At 34.7% G+C, this 18,903-nt stretch overlaps 1 protein-coding gene across 49 annotated transcripts in view; it reads left to right on the top strand.

Moving 5' to 3' along the window:
• Dscam1 (Down syndrome cell adhesion molecule 1) overlaps positions 1 to 18,903 on the top strand; it is a 480,268-nt gene that overhangs the window by 316,978 nt on the left and 144,387 nt on the right. For 4 of the 49 annotated variants that reach the window (XM_069821923.1, XM_069821934.1, XM_069821946.1 and 1 more), the window contains exon 7: positions 16,588 to 16,711. The exons of 36 other annotated variants lie outside the window; for them this stretch is intronic. In XM_069821923.1, coding sequence (XP_069678024.1) covers positions 16,588 to 16,711 — 124 coding nt within the window. Of the gene's footprint in view, positions 1 to 2,406; positions 2,534 to 5,513; positions 5,641 to 8,507; positions 8,632 to 11,636; positions 11,761 to 16,587; positions 16,712 to 17,947; positions 18,072 to 18,301; positions 18,426 to 18,903 lie in introns of all 49 variants that reach the window. 9 more of the 49 variants (XM_069821917.1, XM_069821932.1, XM_069821937.1 and 6 more) reach the window with 6 other exon arrangements.

The following is an 18,903-nucleotide window of genomic DNA, read 5'->3' as shown; positions in this document are numbered from 1 at the left end:
AAAGGCAGTTGGTTTGTCAAATTGATGGGGCAAAGTTTTGGACTACTTTGTCAAGCTCAGGGTTTTCCAGTCCCAGCATTTAGGTAAGAAAAGACTCTAGTGTACATCCTTTCCTTTTTTTTTAATCCAATCTAATAGAACCAGTTGGTGCAAAAGCTCCCACATTCTCAGGCGATTCCAAGAGCAGCTGGTTTGTCAAAGCTATTGGACAAAGTTTTGGTCTCCTCTGTCAAGCTCAGGCTTTCCCAGTCCCAGCCTTTAGGTAAGATAGCAATTGAATACCATTTGAACTTACCATTTATCTCAAAAGGTCAATATGAATTTCTGAAGACTCGACCTTAATAAACGATCGTAACATATTTTGTGTTTGTATATACCAGTACACCATTAAATTATAGCATTATTAAAAGTCCAGAAATATACCTTAATAACTCAGACAAGTGTCTAATTCAGTGTACTCAGGAAATGAAAGGAACAAACAAATTTGGCAATACATATCCTATAAATGTAGATGAAATTATTGGGGATCATCAGTGTGGTTTTAGGCGTAATAGATCGACTATTGATCAGATTTTTTGTATTCGACAGATATTGGAGAAAAAATGGGAGTATAAGGGTACAGTACATCAGCTATTCATAGATTTCAAAAAGGCGTATGACTCAGTTAAGAGAGAAGTTTTATATAATATTCTTATTGAATTTGGTATTCCCAAGAAACTAGTTCGATTAATTAAAATGTGTCTTAGTGAAACTTACAGCAGAGTTCATATAGGCCAGTTTCTATCTGATGTTTTTCCAATTCACTGCGGGCTGAAGCAGGGAGATGCACTATCACCTTTACTTTTTAACTTTGCTGTAGAATATGCCATTAGAAAAGTTCAGGATAATAGACAGGGTTTGGAGTTGAATGGGTTACATCAGCTTCTTGTCTATGTGGATGACGTGAATATGCTAGGAGAAAATCCACAAACGATTAGGGAAAACGCGGAAATTCTAGTTGAAGCAAGTAAAGCGATAGGGTTGGAAGTAAATCCCGAAAAGACTAAGTATATGATTCTGTCTCGTGACCAGAATATTGTACGAAATGAAATTATAAAAATTGGAGTTTTATCTTTCGAAGAGGTGGAAAAATTCAAATATCTTGGAGCAACAGTAACAAATATAAATGACACTTGGGAGGAAATTAAACGCAGAATAAATATGGGAAATGCGTGTTATTATTCGGTTGAGAAGCTTTTGTCATCTAGTCTTCTGTTAAAAAATCTGAAAGTTAGAATTTATAAAACAGTTATATTACCGGTTGTTCTGTATGATTGTGAAACTTGGACTTTCACTTTGAGAGAGGAACAAAGATTAAGGGTGTTTGAGAATAAGGTTCTTAGGAAAATATTTGGGGCTAAGAGGGATGAAGTTACAGGAGAATGGAGAAAGTTACACAACGCAGAGCTGCACACATTGTATTCTTCACCTGACATAATTAGGAACATTAAATCCAGACGTTTATGATGGGCAGGACATGTAGCACGTATGGGCGAATCCAGAAATGCATATAGAGTGTTAGTTGGGAGGCCGGAGGGAAAAAGACCTTTGGGGAGGCCGAGACGTAGATGGGAAGATAATATTAAAATGGATTTGAGAGAGGTGGGATATGATGGTAGAGACTGGATTAATCTTGCTCAGGATAGGGACCAATGGCGGGCTTATGTGAGAGTGGCAATGAACCTCCGGGTTCCTTAAAAGCCAGTAAGTAAGTAAGTAATAAGTATATCCTATAAATGCTGTTGCAGTTGCGAAAAACTGGATGATTGCCCCTACTGTTAAGCACATTATTTGTAATTGAAAATTATGAGTAAATTGATTTGCCTGCATCTTTAAATTTTAAAATATGATGAAACGTAATACATGATGTTCCTACAGTCAAATTTATATAGATATCAGAACATTTCAAGTATTAGTCATAATTGATAATCCTGAACATTAAGAGTACCTAGTGATGACCCTGACAAGGAAAGAGAACAGACCACAGTATCTAAATTCATCATCGTTGGAACTAGGTATATTAGAAATTGAATTCCTTTCTCCAAACATTAGATCTGCATCGTGTATACCATATACCTTTTGCAATTGATGTTCAGCCCATCTCTTCTTAAAAAAAGTGCATTTTATATATTACTATCTATTTAATGTTATTTAAAATTTTCAGCTGTAGTCATCTTTATATGCCATCAGTTTATGGTTTTCAACCTCAGTCTCATTTAGTATATTTCCATATTATTTTTCATCTCTTACCTTATGAGATGGGATAATGATATTTCTTCCCCAAACTAAGCAGAATTATTTTCCATCCCAACATTGAGGTTTAATGTAAGTAAGGAATATATTGTAATACTATAACTTACTATTTAGAACCAGTGGGAGCAAAAGCACCGTCATTTTCTAGTAGCAACGTGCGAGGCAGTTGGGTTGTGAGGTCATTTGGTGAGGGATTTGCCCTTCTCTGCCAGGCTCAAAGTTTTCCCGTCCCAACATTTAGGTAAGTTAATTTTCTAAAAGAAGATTACCAAATTGGTAAAACTTGGAAAGAAATCAATTAGGCAGGTGTTTATACGACAAAGATTCGTAATCGTACAACTTCTGGCCCTAATGATCACTGTTTATATTTTAAGTGTTATGTATGTAGAATTCTGCTGTTGTCAGACTCCACCTAGCCAGCAATGACCCAGCTCTGCTGGACAGAAGGTTGAATGAATTCACTGTACATTTAGATGATCCTTCAATACAATTTCAAATTCTGTGACTGTAAGACCTCATTCACAACGCAATCTTAAATAATTGATTAAATGGCGATCTTACCCGTGTTAATTATGTAAGCATGTGTGGCTTACAGCTGTTTCGGTGCTACTTGACACCATCCTCAGAGCCTTCTGTGTCTCGGCATCATCTCAACTTCACTGCCTGTTGTGTGGGTGTGTTCGTGTGATGAAGAGTTGAGTCAAATAACTATTTCCAACTAAAGATTTAAGTAGACGTAAACAAAACCGAAATGTATTACCCCGCAATCGCAAGCTAGCTACCAAAGCAGCCACTAGGGCGCATTATTTTCAGCAAGTGAGCACGCAGGGCAGCCATCGTCTGATATATTGCAGACATTTCAACACATTCATTGAACTAACCTGTAAAATGCTCACAGAGGGTTAATATTTATTATTTCTCTACTGGGAATAGTGGATTTTTTTTTCTGTAGATTCGTGATTAAATGTATTCTTTCAAGAGTGGAAAATTTCTTTAATTCTACAGAAATTTGAGGTTGGCAACACTGAATCTCGCACTTCGTTATACCAACTGTGCTGATGTGCTCTGTGAAGCTGCAAGTCACCTTGGGAGGGATTTAATGCCTATTACGCATGCGCGTTGCCATAATACACGTTACAATGATTTAACATGCAATGTCTGAAACTACTAATATAAAAGTGTTTGGTAAATCGTAAGAAAGTGTTCTTTTAAGCATGTTTAATTCACTCGTATTCCATGTATATTATAAATTTTATTATTTTAGAAGGAACTATTTTAATGTGAGGAAGAAGATGACAAGCATGAGTTTGGAGGCATTGTGCGTCCAATAGCCGATCGGGAACAATTATGCCACGTGTACTTATTTACATTTACTTCAATCTTTAGCTGGAAAGAGAGTAGTGTGTGTGTTCTGAAATTTATCTGTATAACAACTCTTTATCACACGAACGCACCCACACAACAGGCAACGAAGTTGAGATGACGCCGAGGCCTGAGGATGGTGTCAAGTAGCACCGAAACAACTGTAAACCATACATGCTTATATAATTAACACGAGTAAGATCGCCATTTAATCAATTATTTATATTCAAGTGTTAAAAGTAGTGTACAAAAGATTCAACACGGACAATCTTAAATGTAGATATAATATTGACATGAAAGCTAGGAACTATTTCATTAAATGCGACCATTCACAGTATGTTCATGTAGACACAAACATTACAGTATAAATTTGGAATCTTCAGCCTTAAAATTTTTTTTTTTACATTAAAGTGAATAATTCAGCCAATCATGAGACAAGGGTACAGTAATGAAAGAGAATCGAAAGTAGAGAATAAACTTACCAGCTTATTTTTCAGCATGTTTCTGATATCAGTTACTGCACACTCTGTCAACTGCGTGATTATCTAGCATCAGAGGAGTTCGTGATAGCGAGGTGGTATTTCGTAAGATGAGTCCGAGGATTCGCACAGTATTACTTGATATTTGTTTTACATTGGGAAATCCCGATCAAGTTATAAGCCCAAGTGGGATTCAGGCTCATGCCCGAGTAAAACAACCTCAGAGAACAAGGCCAACACACTAAACCTCTGAGCTGTATTAATGAATATTGTTAGATGTGTTCTTTATCATGCTTGTATTATCAGAATTAGTGACCAAATTCCATAAAACAGGATGTTAACTGAAGTTATTGTCTTGATAACAAATCACAATTGACTCCTTCCTACAATCGATTTCATTAATTGACAATACTATCCGAGAACCAATGGAATTGCGTATTCCTTATGTATACATTCCTCATTCTGAACGCTGATATCTTTTTTATTATATTTCTGTTAATGTCAGACAGTTTCGTTTACTTTTAAGTTACATTGTGAATGTGGCCATACAGTCACTGAATTTAAACTCGTACAGAAAGATCAACTAAATGTGTACCATAAGTTAACTTATATGAACACCACATGAAACAATCCGTACTGCTGACATATCACTGCTTTATTGGTTCGCTATGGAAGTCTTAGAGGAAGAATTTTAACACTAACAAATGTAACAATATTAATCTTTAAAACTGTATCATGTAACATGTTTGGCATTCCATACATCTCCTCTACTTTAAAGGCATAATGACGTGATATACTCGAAAAGCTTGCAAGGCATTTCTGGTTTATCATATTTGCTGGTGTGTAAGATGCACGCCCAGAAACTAAAGCAGTTTTTCCGGTAAAACTCAAATTAAAAAAAAAGAAAAACAGTACAGTATGTTGATGACGATGATGACGATGATAATAGTACACTCTCCTTCCAAAAGCCTACAAATTCGCTCACAAAGACATTGGAAAGGAGCATATGGAATGTGCATGGCTATGCCTTCATTTTATAGGACACATCTTAATTTTAAGCCCTATTTTGAGGGCAAAACACTGTGTCTTATACACCGACAAATACTGTAGGTTTAGTGTATACTATAAAACATCATTATTCTCAGCTTGAGAATAGGTCAGTGAGGACAGAATTTAAAAAAATTAGAAATCCGAAGGTATTAATATGTATAAAATTAGAAATCAGAAGATATTAATGTGGCTAAAAGACATTTTTTCCAGAATTAAATTAATTTCCTAAATTTTTTGGGAAGAACAGTGACCTCTTGTGCCATGTTTCTTCCTGACAATTAGAATCTTGTTTCTGAGTGGGTGGGTTGTGGCTCTGTTTTGATCATTCAGAACCTGTAGGAGCAAAAGCACCAACATTCTCTAGTGGCAACATGAAGGGCAGCTGGTTTGTCAGGTCCACTGGTGAGGGGTTTGCTCTTCTTTGTCAAGCTCAAAGTTTCCCCGTCCCAACATTTCGGTAAGTTAGTAGACAAATTTATTGAGAATAAGAGTGAAGACTTTAAAAATGAAGTCATTTTTACAGTTCATGTTTATATGAGATGTCTGAAAAGTTTCTTTTATTTTTGTAAAGTGACAGTGGTGTGAATGTTGAGAAGGCTCCACTATATCCTTGTAAATATACTAAGTCTATTGAATATGCCCTTTTTTTGTATTGAAAACAGAAGTTCCAATCCATTAATCTCTAGCTGTACTTTCTATTTTGGATTGGCAGTTGAAAATTAATCAATTTAAGAATGCGAAAAGTTATGTTTATATAAATTTTTAAATCGTTATATACTGGGTGAGCGAATTATGTGCTGACTGCAAAGGTACTATTTTGACCATCAATGGGCACGCTTCCACAGGCTGTTAATGGACATGGCATAATATCAGTGATTTGACTATTAATTTACAATACAGTATTAATATAGGCAATCAAAATGTAATTTACCCATCCAAATTAAGGGTAGGCCTACATGTAGGTAAAAATGGTCAAAAGCCACACTTTTTATTGCTTCATTTAATGGTAGCCTACTTTCCTTCAAGAATCTTCCCTCAAAATTTGACATTCGAATTCTATCTGTAAGTGTGCTTTAAAAATTAAATGCTCCTTACTGTTCATGTTATGTTCCCTTGCAGAGGAATCTTTTCCCCCATTTCCCCCCTAACTTACATTTTTAAAAGCTTATGCTTCTTTTTATCAGGAACTATATGAGATAATTGCATGCTTATTTTTATTGAGTACATGCACTTTATCTTAAATTAGGTTTGTGAAATATGCCAATTTAAAATACAAACTTTAGAATCGAAACTCAAAATTTTATTTAAAAATGCAGCGAAGTAAACAAAACTTTTTATATAATATTTTATGTTTGTGTTCTGTTAAGCATAAAAAAATTTCAAACTGTCTCATGAAACTGTTTCCATAGAAAAAGGTACTTAAATGTTGTAATGCATTATTTTTTAACCCGAAAATCAAAAACTAGATGTATAAAAAATCTGAAAAAAAAAAAAATCGCAAATCATTATCATGCAAGTACAAAAATTAGTATGCAAACTTTTATAGTCCTAAGGTGCAGTGCTTTAGGGGGTATTCATGATTATTAATGATTTTCTGAAACATTGCATTTCGACCTACATCTACCCTTAATAAAAGAGACTCTGAAACTGTTTGCCTGCTTGTTCCAAAAGTTTCTGACACCTGCTTAGAAATGACGAACTTCATACAGTGTTTGAGATTATAGCTATCAATAAGAATGTGTGGCCCTCTTGATCCTGCGATTTAACGCTTGGTGACTTTTGTCTTTGGTGAACTTTAAAAGATAAAGTATGTAAAATGTAATCCCCATACCCGAGAGAAGAACTGGAAAATAACGTCCAGAGAAACATAGCCTCTATTTCTCAAAGGGAACTGCAGCAAGTGCAAAAATATTTGGAACAAGAATATAGTTAGTTTCAGGATCTCCTTTCGTAATTTGGGCGATCAAATGATGCTTTATCTGTTTACATTAAAATGAATCATATTTTATTTTAATAGTTCGTGGTATGTCGAAACACTGATACTGTACTGTCACTGTAACCAGAATGTAGGAACACATCCACTGATAGCCGAAGTTGCTGCTTTCCAGCTTGGAGATAGTTTGCTCACCCAGTAGTTGATGTTATGAGTTGTCTGAAAAGTTCCTAATACAGTAAAATGCCAGTATAACGAAATTCTGGGGATCTCTAAAATTACTTTGTTATAGTGACATTTTGTTATATCAAAATACTTCATTCTTCCTTTAAAAAAAATGCTTGTTCATTTACTTCTACTTATGCCAAAAATTCCGCATATTTTGCATTTAGGTCTGGAAAATAGAAGGCTATTGCAATTGGAAAGGAAAAGTTTAAAGAAAGGCAGGGGAAAAGTACAAAAATCAATTTTCGTGAAGCACTTTGTAGGACAAAAGGTGCCATATTGCTCAGTAAGCCATGTTACGAGATTAGTGACTTGTGTCTTGTGAATGGAGGCACCATGTTGTGAGATTAATGAGCTGTGATTGGTAGAAAAAAATTAAATGGAGAGAACAAGGGAACAACTGCATGAAAAAAAACTAACATAAAATTCAGAGACATTTGCATCATAGTAGACATAGGCCTATTACATAAGCTTGACCACGTGGCAATTATTGCAGTATTGCAAATATTATTATAAAATATGTTCCTACTCGCTAACGAATTGTTCCTACCCTATATTATTTAAAATATTTTTCGTTGAAAAGTAGATTTTTTTCGGCAAGAAAGCTAAATTTTAATTTTGTTATACCATACTGATTTTTTTAAACGAAATTCGTTAAATTGAAATATTTTTAAATTATACGGTAAAAACATAGGAGAGAAAAAAATAATGTCCTAATACTGAATATTTCGTTATACTGGCGTTCGTTATAACGACATTTTACTGTACTTTCATGAAGAAGCACCTGTGTTGAATGCTGGAAAGGTTCACACTATATTTTTATAAAAATTGTGCAACTGTTGAAAACGTCCTTTTTTCTTTAATTTTGGGAACAGAAGTGCCAAGCCATTGATCTCTTGCTGTACTCAAGTTTTGAGTTGGCATTTTAAAAATAGTAAAGCGAAGTCATACAAAATTGTATGTTCTTTTATGAATCTGTAAAACTTAAAAAAAATAATACAAAAGATAAAATTATATAAGCATGAACTTCTAATAAAACGAATTGTGTCCAAGTTCGCAATTGTACGAAATAATATCCTGCTGATTTAACAAAATAGGATTTAACTACATCTTGGTAGCATCCACAACATCGATTCTGCACACTAATTGCATTGTTTTGTGCACAGAACCTGTTGGAGCCAAAGCACCAACATTTGCAAGCGATACAAAAATAGTTTCTTTTGTGAGACACACAGGCCAGGGGTTTGGTCTGCTGTGCCAAGCTCAAGGCCACCCTGTGCCTGCATTTAGGTAAGCAGGTTACTATTGCAAGTAATTTATTTTAAAAAAGTATGTAGGGCTTGTATATATTTCTCTAACAAATTACATTGCCCTATTCCATTTTAGTTTGAGGTGAGAAATGTAGAATTTGTCTTTCGTATCTCCATGGCGTATTTAGTATGAAACTTTGTAACTGCAAGCATACATACATACATAGCATTCTGCCCAAGGTAGGTCTTCGACTGCAAACCCAGCATTCTCGAATCTTTCCTATTTCCTGCCTTTCTGTTTGTCTCCGCATATGATCCATATATCTTATATAGGTGCAAGCAATAAAATTAAATTCGATTATTTTGCTTGTCATCGAAATCTATTATTTATATGAAAAATACAAGTTATATTACAATGAATTTCGTCAGATTTACAGCACATCAATTCCGTGTATTTGAATGGAACAATGTAAAGGAATCTTTCTAAACAATATGTTTAATTTTATCTTTCTGATTTTAATTTACTATATCTCATTCATGTTTGGAGATCACTGAAATGTTATTCAGTTATTGACTTCAGATCTACCTGGACATCTTACACAACTTAGAATGAAAGTAATATAATTTCTCGTGGAACTTCATACAAAATGAAATATTCATCTGGATTTAATTATTTCAGAATAGTAACTTAAATGTGTGAATGTTTCTCTTCTCATATTCGTCAGTCCAGTATGTGGCCATTGTCACACACTTTATGCAGTTATTAAAATGTAACTACTGAACTGTATGGAACTTTTGATGAATTTAGCTCATTTATAAAAACTATATTTTAAGTCCTTTGTTTCTTTTATTAAATCTTCATATAGATATATCATATTAGATGTTACACTGTTCTTACCCATTTTGTAGTAATTTCATTCCCTTGTTCATAATATGTCACCATGCTTCCTTTTATCTCAAATACGCTCAGATCTGTCTATTATAACTGTTTCAAGATGATATCATCATAAGTTCAAGGGAATGTTCCCAGTGTTTCTATTGGCCAACCAGCAGCAGATCCTTCCCACTACTGTCACTGCTTGCATCCCCAAACTCACAGCTCTTCACCAGATTAAAAAAAAACTTACATACGATGTTATATTAACCACATTTGGTTCTCATCCTACCCTCACAGTAGCTGCTGGAAGTGTTGCCTATCTTGTATGATACACAGTTCACATCACATATGTAGTTTACAGAACCTATTCCATTAAACCTATTCACTAAATTTATAGTATTGTATTTTCTACAAAGAAATTAACTTTTAAAGTTTTCCCGTGTCCTTCCACATGATTTCTTTTCCTGTATGCACGTTTTCAAAATTGGATATCCCTGTTTACGACTAACCACTAAAGATGCCGATTCCACTATTCTCACGAGTTCATCTCACGGCTGCTAAATTCTGTAATACTTAACTCATTTCATCACTCCTGACTGGTGTTTATGTTATCCTTCAGGCATCAGATTTTTGTATACGTGCAAAGAGACAGTGAATGAGAGAAACAGAGATAGAGATCACTATGTGAAAACTGAATGATTAGTGAATTCTTCTCACCCGAAATTAGCTGTACCAGTGTGTAGTCTGTCCTTGACAGCCATTAATGAAAGTATGCAGTGAGTCAGCTAAGAATAAGTGCAGTTTATTACGTTGTATTGTGTTTTGTAGTGATTGCATATTCATTGTATCAATATGTACACATTTTGAAAGCGTTCATATGGAAAAAGTAATTCTGTGGCAGAACAAAGGAAAACTTTAGACGTAAATTCCCTAGTTATCCAGTTCCATGTATAAAAAAGAATATTGATTAAATTTAGTGACTAGGTTAATGAAAAAAGTTCTGTGAATAATGTGGACGTGAATTATGTATCTCACAAGATGGACAACTTCCAGCAGCTACTATAAGGAGGGTGAGTACCGAATGTTATTACATATACATAGTACATAAGTTTTAATCCAGCGAAGTGTCATAAATTCACGGATGCAAGTAGCTGGTTGGCCGAAAGAAACACTGGGAATATTCTCTCAGAATCACTATAATATCGTGTACTACTCTTAGTTTCCCAAAAAAGCAGCTTTCAAGCTTGGTGAATTGTTAGAAAATCTGTAAATTTAGAATGCGAGACTTTCCCCTTACGTTTCACGGGATTAAATTAATTGGATGTCTTAATGACGAATGGTGAGAAATTGTTAGTTTATTGCAGAAACATCCAAGGTTTCAGAACTATGTATCAGCTTTTTACTGCCATCTTTTATAAGATCGTCAAATGGATATTTGACAGAAATCATTGCCATCTATCTTAATAATAATAATAATAATAATAATAATAATAATAATAATAATCTTCCTCGCAAGTATTAGCCTTTTGTCCTGTTATGATCTCAACGGAGAATTTTCCTTCCATCTTTTTTTATCAGCTGGTTGCTAGTAGTACATGACCTTTGGTATTCTACTCGAGGACATTCGATGTAAGTATTATTATTATTATTATTATTATTATTATTATTATTATTATTATTATTATTATTATTATTAAAGATATATGTCAATATGATTTGTGACCGATATCCATTTGACGACCTGTACTGGATATCAGCTCCCCATAAATGGATCCAATATATAGGTTCACACTTTCTGTCTCCCTTTATGGTGGAGTTGGTGCATAGCTCCAAAACGTTGGATGTTGCTACATCTATCACAGTGCAAAAACTCTCTGAACACTGCAAAATTACCAACCTATAGGCTACCCAGTGATGAACCATTGCAGTGAGCTAAAATTCCTGTGCTCAGATAAATGTTCCTAACTGGCATTTATGAAGATCAGTTCATTTTTATTGTCCGGACCATTATGTCCAATTTATAATTATTATTCTTCGTAATAAATATTAGTTAATATAGCTTTGTTTCCGGTCATTATGGCTCCTCAGTTTTGTGTTGGGTACCCTTGCCTACGTTCAGGTGAGTACACACATTCGTTTTATTCATTCTTGTATCCAATTCTAAACAGAACCTGTTGGAGCAAAAGCACCTAAATTCTCAATTGAAGCAACAAGTAGCTCATTTGTAAAGTTTCTGGGTCAAGGCTTCTCGCTGCTGTGTCCAGCTCAGGGGTTCCCTGTTCCAGCATTCAGGTAAGAGACTGACGTACCTCCAATCGTTCACAGATCCTGTTGGAGCCAGAGCCCCTAAGTTCTCAACCAATGATAAGAGTAGTTCGTTTATAATATCTTCTGGTGAGGGATTTGGACTGTTGTGTCCAGCTCAGGGGTTTCCTATCCCTGCATTCAGGTATGCTGTCTTGTGGAACGTAATTCAAGTTTAAATGGATGATTACCTAGTTAAACTTTATAAATGCTTGCGTTATTTTTTCTGGCTTTTTGTGCAGTCTAATTGCGATTTTAGGATGCCAAATAATCAGTAGTTTGTGCAGATAGCTGTAATTCTTTCAGCAATGAAAATCGGAAGAAATAAATTCACATAATGAAAGCTGTGCATTTTTAATAGCAAAACTGAAAGATATTAGGTGCTGATAAATAATGTAATTCATAGAATATCGTGAACTAATATTTGAGTTCTTGAAGAAATGTATGTAGACTGCTATAGTTTTTATCATATGATATTCAACATATTATGTAAGCAGTAATATAGCAAGTAAAAAAGAACATCATATAATGTAATGAAAAAATGATAAGCTGTACTTGAAAACAATGTATAATATGTTACCGATACCGGTACCTAAAACATGAATATAATCCATATGTAAACAAAGCACTACTTATTAACTGAAAGTTATAATATTCCATCTAAGTAGTAAATCTCTTACAATCGGTAATTTTTTATTTCGTTAGATTATTGTAAAATAAACGTCTGCTTTTTAATTTTGTACACATAATCACAACATGATTTTATCATAGCTGCTAAAATCTATTTAAGTTACGAAGTTTAATAAAACACTAAGAAGAAAAAGTAGAATAGAACTGTATTAGGAACGTTCTTAAATAATTAGTATCTCCTTCAACCATCTCGAATTGTTCTGTGAATTTAGGTGAACTATGAAATTAAATTAGATTATGATTTATTTAACGATGCTCGCAACTGTCGAGGTTTATATCAGCGTCACCGGTGTGCTGGAATTTTGTGTCCTGCATGAGTTATTTTACATGCCACTAAATCTAGTGATATGAGCCTGTCACATTTAAGCACACTTAAATGCCATCGATCTGGGCCGGGATCAAATCCACAACCTCGGGCACAGAAGGCCAGCACTATACAGCCTGCGTCACCCAGGGCGACTTAAACTATGAATGTTCTATATGGCAGCCTAAGGATTTTATGTATGTTTGACAGAATTTACTGGAAATTATTACAAGAATCATTTTGAGACACAACATTATGCATTAATGTTAATTTTTATAACTGAGAAGTGTACAATACCAGATATATACTTTTGGATGTTCCACCATGTCTTGGAACTTAACAATTTTCAATGTTTCGGAACTACACACAGGTTCCAACATCAGAGCAGTTTGGAGTAGTTGGATGTAATGAGCCCAACAAAGTAAGTGACCCCTCTGGTTATACCTGTCTGCCCTAATGATAGAACCTGTATGAAATTCCGAAACTGTGAACATTGTTAAGTTACAGGACACTGTAGAATTTCCGAAAGTCTATTTCTGATCTCATTCTCTATGAAAGCACAAAAATGCATAGATACTGGTAATACTAGGAATGTAATATATATTTTTTTCAATAAGTAAAGAGTTAAATAATGATCCACACTGGAGCGTACAATGTGGCTGTTCTACTGACACACATATTCTTTGAAGGAGGCTCTTAATCTACAGTGTGTTCCAGAGATCATTCCTGGTGTTTCTGTCAGCCAACCAGCGCAGGTTCCCCCACTTCTGTCACTGCTTTCATCTGCAAACTCACGGCACTTCACCACATTAAAACTTATATATTATGTAGGATTATTATTATTATTATTATTATTATTATTATTATTATTATTATTATTATTATTAACATTCGGTACTCATCGTCCTCACAGTAGCTGCTGGAAGTATTGCCCATCTTGAGTTGTACATAATTCACATACATCAATTCCGCTGCTCTAATAGAACAAATTTCTGTTGAAATATTTTAAACTCCTCCAGTTTATGAGGATTAGTTACATAAACTTTATTTTTCAGTGTTTCCCAGAAATAAAAGTCACACATTGTTAGATCTGGGGAACGAGCAGGCCATATGCTCTGGCTAATAATTTTGTGGCCAAATATACGAATGTTATTAGCACAGCAGAGTATGTAAGTTTCAATCCAGCGAAACGCTGTGACTTCACAGATCAAGCAGCAGCTGTAGCAGGAGGATCTGCTGGTCAGGTGACAGAAACACTAGAACGTTCACTGGGACTTGCTTATTTATTTAGTTATTCTGTATAATGACAGTAGCAAGTGTAGGACTCCATATTTATCAACTGCGTGTCTCCCAACAGAACCTGTTGGTGCCAAATCACCAACCTTTTCAACAGATGACAAAAGTAGTTCATTTGTGAGGTTTGCTGGTCAAGGCTTCACTTTGTTGTGCCCAGCACAGGGCTACCCTGTCCCTGTTTTCAGGTAAGCCCTTTGTAGCAGTTTCAGTACAGTGGTATGGTCCACGTTGTATTAATGATTACGCAGCAATAAAATTCAATCTGTTCGGAGCTATCAGAGTGCAACTAGTATTTATCAAGTTAGTACTTTTAAATTGAATGCCATTTAAAAGCAGATAAAACTTGATATTTGTGAAATTTAAGTTCACCTGTCAAGGACTTCCTTCCTTCCCCATTGAGGTTTGATAATCAAAGATTTGATGTAGTATTATAACAAAATCCCTTTGGAGACTATTTTAGGATGCCATTTTGACATACTGCACATCTCCCAACAGAGCCTGTTGGTGCCAAGTCACCAACCTTTGCGATGGATGATAAAAGTAGAACATACGTGAGATTTGTACGTCAAGCCTTTACATTGTTGTGCCCAGCCCAAGGCTATCCTGTCCCTGTATTCAGGTAAGGCTTTAGGAAAATTAAATAGTAGGTATTTTGCCTAAAAACTGTGCCCCCTTCAATTGTACATTCTCCCTGATCTTACTTTTGAAGCCTTCAAATATAATTTACTTATCATGGCAGGATCAAATCTCTGTAGCAAATAAATTCTTAATTGGAGACTTATTATGTACTTGAACAGGATTTCCATTAATTAACATATTTTAGATTATAATCTTTAAATATATAGGGTGATTTATAAAAACACCGACAGCTTTCAGGAATAACTTAAGTAAACTTGTACAAGTATTTTTGAGATGGGGAGCCTCTATCTACTGTTTTTGAAGCTGTAGAGCGGTAAAGGTATTCATATGCCACTTCCATAATAAGTCAAAGGAAACCAGATCTTCAGGGGCTGTTCATGTGCAGTATGCCCTCTGAAATGGCAGGAATAATATACTATTTGCACAAACGTAGAGAAATGCCAGAGAAACATGTGTCATGCTGCTTTTTTGTCATGCATCAATGACAAGGAAGTCGGGAACTTTCTGTAAAAATGCACAGCTTTCAGGTGTGCTAGAATAGTGCAGGATGAGGTACCTGAACACATCAATGAGTCTTTACAATTACTGGAGTTGTAGTAGTACATGGCATGAATACGAATAACAATTTGCATGATCCCAATTATCCATATCATTTTTAAAATGTCCAAGCAATGCTGTATTGCTTATTGAGCAACCATGTTTCACTGCTCTTATAATGTTACAGAACGAAGCATACTTTACTCCAGATGGCATAATGTAATGTTCGAAACAGCCACATTTTGATTGAGGTTAATCCAGATTCTATTTATATTCTAAATCATCACAAAGATTTTCGAATAAACTTTTAGGTAGGAATAATTGTTAATTGTTGATTCCAACTACATTTGTTATTTCTGTGGTTAACTGCATTGGTCTGCAGACAGTCTTTTTAAGCACACTTTACCAACATTACTGGAGGATATTCCACTGTTAATGCGTTAAGAAATATGTTTCCATCTCAGTACAGCACATGAATATCAAGCAAAACATTATCTAAACACAACTTATCATGGTCACTGGCTTGGTAGAGGTTGTCCTGCCATCTGACTGACACATTCGCCGGATTTAATGCCTCTTGATTTTTCTATTGGGAAATATTAAGAATATTTACATGAGACTAACTTGAAGACGTGCCAGGTATTTTTAAACAACTTGCCAGTCATAGTAATCGCTATTTCACCTACTGAAGTCAGCACTCGACATTTTGAGCAGATTTTATGGACGTTTTTGTTGTTCTACATTATTATAAAATTGCAGATCATGTAAATATATAAATTAAAGTTTATAAATCATAATGACAATGCGTTTTAAATTCAATGATTTAGTGCTTCGCAGCACAAAAAAAAAGACATTAGAAGGTGGGGTTTCCATATTTGCAAATACTTGTACAAGTTCGCTAAGTCATTTTTGAAAATTCGTATGTGTTTTTCTGAATCACACTGTGTTAACATACCAATTCAAGATTTTATATGAATCATATTTTTATATGGAGATTAGTGGAGCATATATTTAGCAACATGGGAAGCAAGTGACTGTTATTACTCGTATTAATAATTATTGCAAAGAACACAGAATTGGGACATAAGTGGATCCAATGTAAGTTACCATATTCATTAAAATGCATGTCTCCCAACAGAACCCGTTGGTGCCAAAAAACCAACCTTCTCAACAGATGATAAAAGTAGATCATTCGAAAGATTTGCTGGTCAAGGCTTCACTTTATTATGTCCAGCGCAAGGTTATCCTGTCCCTATGTTCAGGTAAGCCCTTATAAACGTAGTTAGAAAATTGAACACTTTTGAACTTACAGTAGGACACCACGTTCACAAATGCATGTCTTCCAACAGAACCTGTTGGTACCAAGTCACCAACCTTTGCAACTGATGACAAAACACATTCATTTATGAGATATGCGGGCCAAGGCATGACATTGCTGTGCCCAGCACAGGGCTACCCTGTTCCAGTGTTCAGGTAAGCCTTTCTTGTTTGACACGCTTCTGAACATGGAGCTCTATCTTGAATGATGAAATGTCTTAGTGTTGTATGTAATACCTTTTTTTTTATAGCGTAAAGATATTTTAAGTTATATTTTTTTTTCATATTATTGTCTCTTGTTATTTCACCTGTTCAACTCGGCAACCATACATGTTATGTAAGTATAATATATCATTGTGAATAATTTGCTCCAATATTTTGTAAATACAATTGAATACAATTAATGTCTTTTTTACTCCGTTTATATATATACTATACCATAATTTTGTATGTTGAACATTATGTTATAGACATTATTTTTCTTAAAAATCTTATACTGTACTTCGATTTTCAAATAGAGTGCTAGACAGCAGAATTACTCCATTGTAGGCCCTCCTCAATATTAGCAACATTATTTTCTACAAAAGAAGTAATAGTTCTACATACTATTAAAATAGTATCACAATGAAGACTATTGCATATTATGTAATACGATTTAGTGATTTCCTTAATCTGTTTTATTACTATAGATCCAAAGTAATTATGGGATAATTAATTGAAAAAAATTATTAGGTATATTGTCGATTTTCAATGAAAAACCGCGCATTTTCATTTTATTTTTCCTATACTAATGTCTGCCTTCCAAGTTTTTTTTTCTTTTTTTATGTTCGGGTATGATTGTTTCCCCCCTCCTCTCTCTCAGGAGAAACACGTGCATTTAGACTCTTTGTCTCAGAGCAATGCTCTTGGTGCATCATGGAAGATGGTCTACAACATACCTGTATGATGATTAATGAAGCAATAGTAAAATTCCGGTGGGGGAAATCTAACACTGTCTTTGTCCACCATAAATTCCACATGTCGCCATTGGGATTCGCATCCAGGTTACCAGTGTGGAAAGCCGATGCTGTAACCGTTTGGCTATTAGTGTGCTTGTGTATGATTGTATGAAGATAATGTGGAAACATGAACTTTTCTTGCATTAAAAACTTTACCTTCTGTTATATTTTTGGAATAAATAATGTCAGTAAATAACACGGGAATATGTGCAAGGTTTGCACATAAGACGAAGGAAATAAGTTGATTTTCTCACTATTCATTCATAACATGCCACTGTTTGTATTTGCCACATAGATACTTTCTTCTCTATTACGTACATTAAGTGTTTGTAATAGAGTAAGTTACGAACCTATAACAAATTCTTTCTGATATGCGTGTAACTTGTCTCTTTAGAACCCGTTGGAAGAGTATCTCCGAAAATTCCCAAGTCAGCCAAATCAGATTCCTTTGAGGTGATGTCAGGAAGCATGTACAGTCTGTTATGTGAAGCACAAGCATTTCCTGTCCCAATATTCAGGTGAGCATTTCCAGAAGCCACATTGTTTCATTTCATGGCAAGGGATGGAAATTTTTCTTATTCTCAATTGCAAACTCCTCTGGCAACTAATTCATTTGGCGATAATTTATAATTTCACTCTGTATTAAGACTTGATGGGATTCGGAGTAGTTACCCTATAAAATAAGTGCTGATAGATAGTACCGTATATTAATTTGGCAGCAAGAGAGTTGGATATGTTTTGTGTTCAGAACCGGTCAGCAGCTCGGCCCCAAGGGTTCCACCCACCTCGAAAGTAACTATTCTCCAGAAGCCAAGAACTTCAGCTGTTTCATTGCTCTGCCAAGCACAAGCTCATCCAGTGCCACACTCTAGGTTTGTAGCAAAGCAATAAAACAGATTTGGCAACAAGAGTACAAATGATAAAACAAATTATTTAAACTAAAGGATTTTTTAAAAGCCTGTATTAATTATATATACGTAGTTCAAGTTTTCTATTAGCTTTATGCTTAAATTATTACACTTAAAGTAATAACAAAAATAAATAAATCCTAATTTCCCCTAAAAAATAATAAATAATTTAATGACAAAGGTAAAACTCCTTTCCAAGCTAAATATATCAACTTGTCATATCGAAAACGTGGTATTGTACTTACACTTTAACCATTTACACAGTCCTTTCAACTTCAATACGTCCTGACATGTGACAGACTAAAGGCGTTGATCTCTATAGCTTATTATTTGATTCTTATAGTATTCAGATATATTATTTATACATATTCATGTTGTACTGTCACTCGATGTATGGTACATGCATCTTACCATCAGTGTATTCATGTCATTGCAAACTGTA

Source organism: Periplaneta americana, chromosome 3 (assembly GCF_040183065.1).
Source record: "Periplaneta americana isolate PAMFEO1 chromosome 3, P.americana_PAMFEO1_priV1, whole genome shotgun sequence".
In the NCBI taxonomy this organism is placed as follows: domain Eukaryota; kingdom Metazoa; phylum Arthropoda; class Insecta; order Blattodea; family Blattidae; genus Periplaneta; species Periplaneta americana.
The sequence above is the reverse complement of the archived record's forward strand: the minus strand, read 5'-3'. Positions and strand labels throughout refer to the sequence as shown.